Source organism: Arachis duranensis, chromosome 4 (assembly GCF_000817695.3).
Source record: "Arachis duranensis cultivar V14167 chromosome 4, aradu.V14167.gnm2.J7QH, whole genome shotgun sequence".
NCBI lineage: Eukaryota > Viridiplantae > Streptophyta > Magnoliopsida > Fabales > Fabaceae > Arachis > Arachis duranensis.
The window spans coordinates 107,964,281-107,977,018 of NC_029775.3; the positions used below are offsets into that span (position 1 = coordinate 107,964,281).

Genomic DNA, 12,738 nt, shown 5'->3' on the forward strand with positions numbered 1-12,738 from the left:
ACAAGGATTTACTGCCAACATACCAAGTGTCAATTACTACATCAAAGGAAGTGCTCATCTCGATTTACCTCCTCGAAATGTTTTTGAACAGAAACTAAAACGGGACACAGAATGGTTCTGTTTCAACATTATCCCAGACCAGCAAGTGAATCTCTTGGGTGCCTACCAACAAGCTGACTTTAAGTTCATTTTTGATACCAAAAAAATAAGCTGCAGTTTGGTCCAGAGAACTGTGTTCAAAATAGTTAATTAAATCAAATAAGCTGACTGTATGTATATGCTCCAGCTTTACCACTAATTAATAAATAAATCCAATCTTATATATATATATATATATGACAGCAATGCATTGCATTATTTCTAGCTAGCAACTTAAATGTTACTTGATATATCATCATCCCTCTTCAATCGCTCACTCATGTCTCAACTTATATTGACGACTATACATCCTCCGTTCGGATTTATTTATTAATTAGTGGTAAAGCTGGAGCATATACATAAAGTCAGCTTATTTGATTTAATTAACTGTTTTGAGCACAATTCTCTGGACCAAACTGCAGCTTATTTTTCTTGGTATCAAAAATGAACTTAAAGTCAGCTTGTTGGTAGGCACCCAAGAGATTCACTTGCTGGTCTGGGACAATGTTGAAACAGAACTATTCTGTGTCCCATTTTAGTTTCTGTTCAAAAACATTTTGAGGAGGTAAATCGAGATGAGCACCTCCTTTGAAGTAGTAATTGACACTTTGGTATGTTGGCAGTAAATCCTTGTAGCTTCCTCATCCCTTATAACAAATTTTGTCTTTAAAGGTTACTACATCCTTTTCAAAGTCCCCAGTTGCGCGGTAATTAGAATGCTATCTAATTTACTCACAAGTTTTTCATGGGCACCGTTCAGCATAAGTGAATCGGTAGAGCTAGAGTCAACAACTAACTGCTGATTTCCAAGCCTCCTCCGATCAATTCGAAGCCTCTTGCCGTTTACTCCAAGGTCTTCCAGAACAAAGTGATTTTTAGTTGCCTTAGTCATAAGAAGATCCACCGTCTGGAACCTTGTTAACGGTTTCACTTCTGAGGCAAACTTCAGGTAGGTTGGAGGAGGGTTTTTCACATGGCACGGAACCATGCAGTATGAAAATTTCTTTGCTTTATATTGGCTTAGAAAAGAAAGGGGACCAGGGCTCATGCCAAAAATCCCTGCTATCTGATAAGCATCACCAGCATTACCGTCATCGTCATAGTTCTTATAACCGCACCCGAAGACAATCCCTTTCACGCCTCCGTACCACTTGGTGACGAAGTAGAGGGGAATCTGAAGGTCTCACTGGAAAGCACGCCTGTGCTGTTGATGGATCCAGTTTTGTACTTCACCGTGTATATGCAGTGGCCTTTTTCGTCGGAGTGACTGGGTTTGCAGAGGGGGTGACTTGAAGGCAGAGGTTGGTAGGTTCTTGACTTGCTATCCGGAAACGGTTCTTCTTTCTGAGGATAGCACCTATGGTTTTAATCTTGAATCTTGCATTCCTCACACGGAATCCATATTAAGTCGGATCCAGTGTCCAATGCTAACAGATAAGATTTGTAAGCGACATATGTCGATAGTACCAATACCAATCTTTACTACCACGTCTTGTTTATATGGGGAAACCAAGGGATTTACAAGGTTAGAATGATAAAATGGAGATTTTGGGGAATGGGGTGGGATGAGCTCGAGGGACAAGCCATCACTTAGTGACGGTGGTGGTGGAGGAAGGGGTGATGACATTGATGATAAAATCATGAGGAAGAGGAAGAAAGCTAAAATCATCATTTTCATTAACAGTGGCAATGCCATATATAAATTAGGTATTGTTCTGCACGTATATAATAACCACACTACACATATATATATAGGCAAGCAACATCATGGTATCATATCAATTACAACTTTACAAATGCTTTAATTAATGGTAAGGACTAGGACACAAATTCAGAAACTGGTGTGACATTTATGATTTAACAATTCGTCAGCTAATTATTGAAAAAATGTGGTAACCAGCTAATTGGGTAGCTGAAGTCATCTAATATGTTCATGGATTATTTTTAGAGTTATGTTAGATGGCCAATAATTTGTTAGCCAATATAGTCAAGGGGTATAAAATATAATAATTTATTCAATCATGCTATTAATAAGTATTTGACATTTCATACAAAAGTTTATTATATTAGTATAAATAAGTTTGATTATGCATTTATTATATATTTAATCGATTATTTTATTATGACATATTTAATTAATTTAGTGATTAATTATTTAATTGAAAAATGTATAAATTAATATATAAATATATATGTTTATTTGATTATTGCTTTTTAATATAAATATTTTTGACAATGCATTCTGATTGCTACCATTATTTGATGTTTATTTTGGTAAAATATGTGCTTACTGTGTTTATAATACTTTTGGCTTACCTTAATAAATTGATTGATGTTGGATTTATTTTTGGCAGTTCCTTTAATGTTTAAGGATGAAAGTTGTTGTGTTTGGAAAGACTATATCATGTTTGAAAAATAAGTTTTCTACCATGACTGTGATTGCTCTGATTTGTTGAAAAATATTTTTTTAACCAATTTGAACAGCATGTTTTTTTTCAAAAATAAATCTTTGATTGATTAAAATAAATCTTTGATTGATTATGAAAGATTGAGTAGAAAATCAGTTTATGATATCAAATGAGTTTTTTTTATTATCAATGTAAATCTGCTTATAAATCAAGCATTTAGCATCATGTAATATGCTAAATAACATTGTTACTTGAAGTTTGATTAAAATGTTTCAGGTTTGTGCTTTCCTTGGTAAAATAGCATACATCAAAGGGGAGCCATGTGACATTTAGAAAGGGGGAGAAATTCAATCTTCAAAGGGAGTACTCATACTCAAATATTTAGATTTCTTTCCATTTCAATTTTAATAATGTTTGTCATAAGGGGGAGATTGATGAGTTTGGAAAACTCCAAGCTAATATTTGTGATGACTAAATATTATTACTTTGATAAATAACAAAAATATTAATTCACATATGTTAATAAATTAATATTTCTGCTATGCAGGTATGTTTGGACTGAAAATAAAAGAATTCTGGTACAAGTCCAATTGTAATATGAATATTCAGCCTTGATGTTGTGATTATGTTGGCTGAAAATATGGTTATGATATTTGGGTCAGAAATTGTGATCCAAGCCCAATTGGTTTAATATTTCAGCTGTGGTGAAAGAGCATATGATGAGTATGGCTGAATTGATTAATATGTTACTTGGGCCAAATTGATCCATTATTACTTCAAGTCCAAATTTATTATGTTTATACAAAACTTTTAGTAAAACATACAAGCAACTATTTATCAATAATAATAATAATAATAATAATAATAATAATAATAATAATAATAATAATAATATTCACGTTATATTAATATAAAAATCAATCACTAAATAAGTTATGTATAAAATACATTTAATAATATAAAATAGATTTTAAAAATAAATAAATTAAATAATATATTTATTTATATATAAATAATTGATGATTGATTTAATTTTTAATTTTGTATATACATATAATAAAAACTTATATGCAGTTGTATATATTTATAGTAAAATTAATAATTTAAAATTATTAAATAACAATTTAATTAAACATATCAAATTATTTAATAATTATCAATTAACAGGTTTACACCAAGATAATTATATCTAAATCATTATCATGTACACATAGAATTTATGCTTAATAGGTTTGAGGTGTGTGGCCATAACTAGTGGTTATATAAGATTATGTGCTTGTTTGGGCGTCATTAATTTGTTAAAAAAAATATCTTTTTTTTTCATTAAAAAGAGATCCTTTTTTATTTTTTAGCGTGTTTGGCAAATTTCTAGTAGTAAAAGTAAAAGCATTAGAAAAATAAAAAAAAGATCTTTTTTGAGAAGCTGTCATTTACATTTTTTCTTAAAAAAATGTTTTTCATGTAATAAATAAACAAAAAAATACTTTTATATTATTATACCCAAATATAATTAATAGATAAAAAAAGATCTATCTAAAATCAACTCAAATCTTTTAAACTTATCTGGTGTACCATTTAATTTAAAGCATTAAATTAAATTAATAAATGATCTAACAGTTTATATTTAATTTATTTAAATTTATTAAAAATTACATCAAAAGATACAAATGTTTTGATATTTTAAAATTCTCCCCATATAAAATTTGAGAACTAAACCCTAATTTTAACTGCTTGTTGCCTTCTTCCTCCTGGCCATTATCCTCGGCTTCTTCCCCTACCTTCTTCTTCACCAGATACCTTCATGTTTCAACTCAAATTCTCAATTTCATTCAAATTTCTTTGAATTGTTTCAGACGCAGTGCCTCACCACAACAAGGACCACCTCTCATCCCTCAAATCCTTCTTCGTCCCCTCCTCCTCCACCCAAAACCGTCGATGATGTTTGAAAAGACATGAACCTAACCCACTGTGACAGAGACTCACCTCAATCTAATCACCGCCTGTTCGAGAAAATGACCATTGAGGCTTTCCTCTAAAAAAACGTTGCCGTCACGAATGACGACATCACCGTTGTTGCTCCTTTTTATAATCTTCATCCTGTTCCTCATCAGTTCCCGCAGGTGTCCGCCGTGGAAGGCTCATCCTCCTCCGTGACTGAGCCTTTTGCCAATGGGATGCTGCGGTGGCAAGTGGAGTCCCAGCAACCTCTTCAGCATCAGGAGGAGGCGATGGTGGTGGAGGAGGAGTTGTAGCTGCGGTGGCAAAGGGGAAGAGAAGGGTGGTGGAGGAAGCAGTGGACAAGGCCAAACTTCAATGAGTCTGCTCCTAGGTTCAGGGAATGCAAACAGCTACTTACCCCCTTTTTTAATTTTTTTTTTAATGAAGTTTCATTTTTTATATAATTCTATTTGATGTTTGGAAAATAGAGATTCTTATTTTGGTTTTTTCTAAGGCCATCCTTCTTGTATCTTGTTTGCCGGAACTTTATGTCAGGAAGCCAGAATGCTTAATTGCCATCGTAGAGTTATGTGTGAAGCTGCCAAAAAGTCATTGAAAGAGAAGAAACTGCACATTGGTCCATGGAAGAAGAGTAGATTCATGCAACTAAAGTGGTCAGGCTTCAATCAAACATTGACTTTAGCAAATTCCATGGGTGATATTCCAGCTAATGAACCTTACCTGAGAATTTCTGGTGCTCCTACTGTGCTAGTCACATGAAAGTAATTGAGTTAGGTGAAGGTTGAATCCCAATGGTGGCTTTTGCAGAAGGATTTTGAATTGAGACCTTGTAGTAGAAACTCATAATTTAATGTTCCAAGTTATGTAATAGAAACTCTGTTTTGTGTTGTAAATGGTTTGGTCTAATTTGATCCAGGTCAATTTACGTGTATGAGACATAAGCTTTGCACTATTATCATGAGTGCCAACAGATACCAGGAAAAAAAATTAAAGCAAAGAAGCTTTTGCAATAGGGGTTTCAGTATGTTTTACTTGATACATGTGTCAATGAATCATTCAAATTTTCAAAACTTAATAGTTAACCAAAATTACAAAAACTCAATAGTTCTACACTTCAGGAATAGTTGGTAAAGAAGGCAGCCATTTTCTGCAATCTCGTTATACAAGACTTTCCCATAGTGCTTTCTGCATGATGAAATGAACAAAAGCTCTCTCCCTTATATAAAGAGCTTTAGGTCAATTTTTTGGTTGAAGGTCTTCTTATCGTGCATGCCATCACACACAATTCATTCTTATTTTGACTTCTAATATATATATATATATGAGAGCTTCTTTAGATAAGATTTCAAGTTCTAAGTCCATTACTTCTCAAATATTATTATTAACAGAAAGTCAAAAGCCCCTTTTGGCATTAAAATCAGAAGTCCTTTTGTACTTCATTCTTGACACTAAAATACTTTATCATTTGTATTTTCAATTAATATATGAATTGTTCAAATACATTGATTTTCTCTAATAAATCCAAAAATTTATTTAAAAGTATTAATTTTCTAATCTACTAGTACAAAATTTCTGCAGAGGGGATAGGAAAATGCATAAAAACTACTTGGCAAATGACTCCCTAAAGTAACACCATCAATAGTGAGGGAGACACTGTTAGAACACCTAAAAAACCTTGAAGTTTCTAAGCAGCAACTATTTTAGTTGAACACCTAGACTGCAGCCATAACTTGATTGCTTCATTTGTAGTAAAAAACCAGCCAGCCTTATGAGTAGCCTCATGAATGGAGCATTAAGTTCCCTCAAATGTGATTCGAAGACACTAGCAAAACCTTTATCTGCAAGCTTGTGTTTCCCATCAACACCAACTTTTTCCATACCTAAGGCACAATCAACCATATATATTCAAGATTCTTTGATATAGATCCAACTCTGCCTCATCATCATCATTTGCCCCTAAAATTTAAGCTTCAGAAAAATTCATAAAAACAAGTACCAAAATTGAATATGAACATAAACCCAGAAATTAAAATCATGAACAGAAATCAAACAGCAATAACAAAAAAAAATAGAACATCATGAACATAAACATAAACCCAGAAATTAAAATCAGAATCATACAAAGAAATACCACAATTGAATAGAAACATAAACCCAGAAATTGAAATCATGAACAGAAATCAAACAGCAATACCAAATAAAAAATATAACATCATGAACAGAAACATAAACTCAGAAATTGAAATCAAAATCATAAAAACAAATACCAAAATTTTTTAACCCTCATAAAGAGAACCCAAAAAATTTCAAAATAAACAAAACAAAACAACTAATTGAATGAAATGAATTGACTTCAACAAAACAGATTCATACAACAGAACATAAAAGGATAAAAAAAGGAGCTAAATCAAGCAAATTTCATACCCGAGGCTGAGGATCCATTGGAACACTGGAAGTGGAGCGATGAAGGGGGAGACGGAGCACCCCGGCGCAGATGACGATATTGACTCTCCGAGACCCACGCCACCGCTCTGAGGCTGAAGACGAACGACGCGAAGAGAGAAGAGAGATACTGAGAATGAATGAGACAATGAGGTGCTGGGCTGAGAAGAGAAAGAGGATGATACTGACGCCGGGTGAGGGCCTGAAACCGGCAACGAATGCTTGATGCACGGCAGAGAACAGATTAATCGTGGAGTAGGTTGTGGTGATTAGTGGGTAGAGAGGCAACGAAGGTTACAGGTAAAATAAATTAGGGTTATCTATTATGAATTCTAAAAATATATGTGGTAAATATAAAAAATTAATAATTATTATTAAACCCTATATGAGTTATATTTATAAATTAGTTATTGTGCATTTTTAAAAAGCTCAAAAGAGCTGAGCTTATTAAAGACAGATCCGTGATTGTTACAAAAGAATAATGTTCTGTAACAATATTATAAGTTGTTGTAAAACATGATAATATTTTGTAACAACCTGTTTTATTTTGTTACAAATTGAGTCTGTCTTTGGTAAGCTCAAGCCTTTTGAGCTTTTCTAATAGGCACAAAATATAAATTAGAAATATACCCCACATGGGGGTTTAATAATAATAATAATTTTTTTATTTTTTAACTAACAAAACCCTTAATCCAAATTCAGCCCCACCTCCAAACTCATCATACGTTACCCTAATTCCCAATTCCTTTCCCCCTGTTTACTCACCAGTTGCCGTCAGCTACTCTACTCTCCGCTGGTCTTAGCATTCACCGTCGCCGTCCAACCAAGCCGTCGCCGTTGCCGTCCAATCCATCTAACAACGTCGTTCGTAGGCTCTCCCTCCCCGTCTCCTCTTCTCTCTTCTCTCTTCTCTCTTCTCTCTTCTCTCGTCGAGTGGTTGTCAACGCTGTGGTGCTCCATTCCCCCTGCATCCTCCACTTTCATAGTAACAATGGAGCCTCAAACTCAGGTATGAAGTTACTTCATTGATTTAATTTTCTTTTTGTTCCTTTTATCTTCTTGTTGTATTCCTCCACTCCTTGTATGAATCTGTTGTATTGCTTCCTTTCGTTGATTTTATTCAATTTTTTGTTCTATTTATTTGTTCTGATTCATGGGTTGTAGGCTATATTTGTTCTGTTTGTTGCTACAAGTATGTTGGTGTAGCTAAGATTCATGCCAATTTGGTAATCATATGTAGCAATTGTAATTCTCCATTATTGTTATATTGGTATCTAACATAGTGAGGCATGAGGCTTCATGGATTTTACAAACAATGGTATGAGAATGGATGTGGTTGCGTAAGAAGTAAATTTTTCGGTTCTTACTTTTTAGTGATGTAACAAACTCTGATGTTCTGGTTTTTAGTTAACCTGTTCTTATATTCTGTCTTTGAGTAACCAATGTTTAATTAGTTATGCAATTTGCATTAAAAGAAGAATGCCAAACTATTTATAGATGATTCTTTTTTAATGAAATGAGTAAAAGAAAATAGTTAATCTAGATCATGATTTTTCTTATGCCAAACTATTTATAGAAGTATTGAACAAGTTATGATTTCTAGCTATTTGATGTTGTGTTTTTTATTTCATTACTTTTGGAGGCTACAACAGCGGAGTTGTTGAGTTTAGTTTGAAAATTGCTCTACTCTTTGTTTACATTAATGGTTCTATTATGAGTTTAACACCTGACTCAAGGAAACCTTTGAATGCTTGTTGACTAGTGTTACATTATGTTTGAGAACATGATAGTGAAATGAAATGACTATGTCACTGTGAAATAAGGAAACTTACCTAAATTCTGATACATGATTATATATCATATTTATTAGGCACATGCATATATATGCCCTTGGCTTTTAATTTGGATTTCAGTAGTATCATTTTGCTTAAAGCTTATGATGAATTGTTGCATTTTATTGGTTGACTAAGCAAGTGTCTGTAAAGTGAGTGTTTTAGATTTGAGTAATGTTAGAAAATCAGCTAATTTTTTTAAAATTATTTTAAATTTTAAAGAAACAGCTTCTTTCACAGCAGTGCAAAATTAAGCAAATTACTTATTGCAAATTAATTTTCCTACATTTTTTAGTAGTTTCTGAAGAGTATCACATCCGTTAAGATTTGAAGTTTGCCAATTAAGCAAATTAGTTATTGCAGAAGGCAACTTCTTTAGCTCATGATTGAAAGACAGGTTAAGGTACCTTAGATGTAGCAATTCAGCTGCTTTCAATGGAAGCTCTTTTATTGCGCAAGAGCTTAAGTGTTGTTTGGATTGATACCCTTTCAAGAAGGCAACTTCTTTAGCTCTTTCAATTAAGCAAATTAGTTATTGCTATCAATGCACTTTTCGTGACAGGTTAAGGTACCTTAGCTGATAAGTGTTGTTTGGATTGCTACCCTTTCATGTTTGTTTTAATATTAGCCATGAATATTTATGCTAAGGGAGGGAGATAGATAATGTACTTTAAATAGGTGGAGCTTCTAAGGTGTAATTTGAAAACTTGGTTGTGTCTATCTTTTATTTAACTTGAAATGATCATGTAAAAATGTTGTATCGTAATCCCTCTTGTTCACAGTATTGGTTTGGTTTCATGAACCATAAAACTGGTTCTGAAGTGGATCCAGTTTGGATTTATAAAAATCCAAACCATGTCCACCCCTATATGAATCTATATAATTGATCTTAATCACCAAAATATGAGACGAGATAGAGTTTAAGTTGCCATAAGAAAATTCAGAAATTAGTATTGTGATTCTTTTTGAAAATTCAATGGTTTTTGGTTAATTTTGCTTATTTATTATAAATTGTACCTAATTTATGCTATTTTTAATGGGTAATTAACGTTAGTCACTATAAATTGCAGGAAGCATTAAATAGTCAAAGACACACAAGTGATCAAAATGTGCATAATGTTAGTGATCATGTGGATGAAGATGTAACTTCTAATGCGGTGGATATGGATCAATATCGCATAAACTCTTGGGAAGATATTGGTAAGATTGATTTTTGAAGTCTATCTATGAAAAATATTTGTCAATTGCACTTTGCTGATCTTGGCTTGGCATTCGAATTTTATAATTCATATGCCAAGACGAGGGGCTTCAGTGTGCGAAAGAGTAGAAGTAGAATAGTTGATGAAAAAGTTAGAGAAAAAACATATGTTTGTTCTTGTGAAGGGCATAGATTAGAAAAATGGAACCATATGAAAAATCGAGTTAGGGAGCCAAAACCAGAGACAAGATGTGGTTGTATGAGTAAACTTCATGTTATCTTCAATGCGGTAACTGAGAGTTGGGTAGTGAGAGATTTTTGTGATGAACACAACCATGAGCTTGTTGTTCCAAAGTTAGCAAGAATGTTAAGATCTCACAAGAAAATGACTGAACCTGACATTAGTCAAATGAACCATATGAAAGAGGTGGGGATCAGCATGCCAAACATATTTGGGTCATTAGCTAGCCAGTGTGGTGGGTACGAGAACGTTAATTTTTCAATTAAGGATATGCACAATCAAGTTGCGAAGCAAAGAAGACAATTATCTGATGATTTAACCTCTGCAATGGCTTACCTGGAAACGCTAGCAGCAAGGGATCAAAACTTGTTCTATAGTGTTGAAAAGGGCAGAGAAGGAGTGTTTCGACAAATTTTTTGGTGTGATGGCCGGTGTTAGTTGGATTACGATCTGTTCGGGAATGTGCTAGCATTTGACGCCACATATAAGAAGAATAGATACAGATTGCCGGTGGTAATATTCTCGAGAGTTAACCACCATAATCAAACAGTTGTATTTGGTGCTGCGATAGTTTCGAATGAGAGGAAAAGCACCTAGTGTGGTTACTAAAACAGCTTCTCATAGCAATGAAGGGAAAGACACCGACTTCAGTAATTACGGATGGTCATCACTCGATGGCTATCGCTATTCAGGAAGTGTTTTCGAATGCACATCATAGGTTATGTGCATGGCACTTGATGCGTAATGCAACAAGCAATATTCACAAACCTCAGTTTACGAAAATGTTTACAAAGTTAATGCTAGGTGATTACGAAGTTGGTGTGTTCGAACAAAAGTGGGAGGAAATGGTTGGATTCTTTGGAGTAGAAGATCGGGAATGGATAGTAGATATGTATGAAAAAAGAAACATGTGGGCTACCGCTCATATCCGAGGAAAATTCTTTGCTGGGTTTAGAATGACTTCGAGGTGTGAAAGTCTACATGCTGTCCTCAAAAGATATATTAAATCACGCTATAATTTGACAGAATTTGTTCAACACTTCCAGCGTTGTTTGAGCTACATGCGGCACAGAGAGGATTTGGCAGACTTTAAATCATCAACTGGACAACCTGTGATGCAGACACACTTTCAACAATTAGAAAGGTCAGCAGCTACCATTTATACCCGGCAAATTTTTGTGTTGTTCCGTTCAATGCTCAACAAGGCCAGCACATTGAAGGTAATATATGAAGAGGAAACGAGTTCTTGCAAGATTTATCAGGTGTCAAAATTTTACAAGCCTAACATGATATGGCATGTGTCTTTTCATGGAGAGCAAGATGAATTTAAATGCTCATGCATGAGAATGGACTCCATAGGTATTCCATGTAGTCATATACTTGCTGTTTTGGGTTTTCTAGACATTGCAGAGCTGCCAAAATCATTAGTGCTGCGAAGATGGACTAGAAAAGCGAAGGAAGGCATTAGTGGGTATGATGACATGGGCGGCTTGATGGAGGATTCCTTGGCTATCAATCGGCGTGCATGTTTGGCACATTGGTGTAAACAAATTATGAACGAAGGGTGCCTAAAAGGGGATATTTTTAATGAATCACGAGATGCATTGGTAAATATACTTTCATGTATTAGGGCTCATAGCGGGGACAATAACATGATGTAGGAGCATGCAGAATACATGTATGAAGACCTTGCAAAGAATGGAAGTACTGAGATAGAGACCACAAGGAAGCCTAAGCGTTGCAGCTACTGTCGCAAGGGGGGCATAACATTGCTACGTGTTCCATGAAGAAAATGGATGAAAGGACTCCCAAATTTGATGATGACGCTGAGGAGAATATTGAGGGTGAGGACTACTCCTTCGTAGATGCTGAAAGTGATGAGTATATTCACACTGAATGGTTTGAGGAGGAAGATGTAAGTTCAATAAATTTATGTTCAAGTATATTTTGTTACATATAATATTGTATGGCTAGTTCATAAGCCTTCCTATTTGCTGTTTTGATCCAGGAATATTTAAATTTCTCAAGGTATTATGAACAGAGTGGTGGCGAGACTGCGTCCTCAATCGATTACGATTCTGATGGTATAAAATGTTTTAAATTTTATTTTTATTTTTTGTTATACTTATTTTACTATTTTTAAACTTAAAAATATGTCGCTTAAATTTTAGGGGCAAATGATGATGATGAGGCAGAGTTGTGAACCATCCGTTGCAACAATCAAAGACGAGTTTAAGAGCACTTTTTTCTGTTTTTATTAGTTATACTTTTGGAACTTGTTTACATCACTCTGAATCTTAAATACTTTAGAACAGGAGAATGAGTTATTCATTTCATTTTTGTGAATGTACTTATATTTGGATGATTGTTGCTGCTTGTGTTTGCAGCCAAGAATGTTTTTTATTGATGTTAAACATTAGTTTCAATATGAATCAACATTAGTTTGTCCAATTTGTAGAAAGTCTTCGTGACATTTGATCCATTCATGTATTTATCATTTAGATAAGGGATTGCTGTTCC

At 34.0% G+C, this 12,738-nt stretch overlaps 2 protein-coding genes and 1 long non-coding RNA gene across 8 annotated transcripts in view; 2 read left to right on the forward strand and 1 right to left on the reverse strand.

Annotated features, from left to right (window-relative positions):
• The window catches only part of LOC107485671 (uncharacterized), a 10,172-nt gene extending 4,657 nt beyond the window's left edge, over positions 1-5,515 (forward strand). For 2 of the 5 annotated variants that reach the window (XM_016106199.3, XM_052260364.1), the window contains exon 4: positions 4,658-5,515. The gene's annotated coding sequence lies outside the window, so the exon portion shown is untranslated. Of the gene's footprint in view, positions 1-3,093; positions 3,370-4,399 lie in introns of those variants that run through there. The other 3 variants (XM_052260361.1, XM_052260362.1, XM_052260363.1) reach the window with 3 other exon arrangements.
• Positions 5,516-6,011: 496 nt separating this feature from the next.
• On the reverse strand, positions 6,012-7,342 carry LOC107485672 (uncharacterized). Its single transcript, XR_001591528.3, has 2 exons — positions 6,930-7,342; positions 6,012-6,473 (listed from the first exon to the last, which is right to left on the reverse strand). It is a non-coding gene; the product is annotated as an uncharacterized LOC107485672 (long non-coding RNA).
• Positions 7,343-9,993: 2,651 nt separating this feature from the next.
• LOC107485643 (uncharacterized) lies at positions 9,994-12,531 on the forward strand. 2 transcript variants are annotated; one of them, XR_008008318.1, is made up of 3 exons: positions 9,994-12,133; positions 12,227-12,302; positions 12,390-12,531. XR_008008318.1 is itself a non-coding variant. In XM_016106180.3 (3 exons), the coding sequence occupies exons 1-3, from the start codon at positions 12,002-12,004 to the stop codon at positions 12,419-12,421; spliced, it is 240 nt and encodes a 79-aa protein (XP_015961666.2). In that variant the 5' UTR covers positions 10,939-12,001; the 3' UTR covers positions 12,422-12,531. The 2 variants fall into 2 exon arrangements, 1 of the variants encoding a protein (XP_015961666.2); XM_016106180.3 differs by having other exon boundaries at positions 10,939-12,133.
• The last annotated feature ends 207 nt before the right edge of the window (positions 12,532-12,738 follow it).

Excerpts from the sequence above, each read along its gene's own strand:
- LOC107485643 (XM_016106180.3), top strand. The coding sequence starts at position 12,002 with ATGAAGAAAATGGATGAAAGGACTCCCAAATTTGATGATGACGCTGAG. Across the intron at positions 12,134-12,226 it reads AATGGTTTGAGGAGGAAGAT|GAATATTTAAATTTCTCAAG; the intron begins GTAAGTTCAATA and ends GTTTTGATCCAG. Across the intron at positions 12,303-12,389 it reads AATCGATTACGATTCTGATG|GGGCAAATGATGATGATGAG; the intron begins GTATAAAATGTT and ends CTTAAATTTTAG.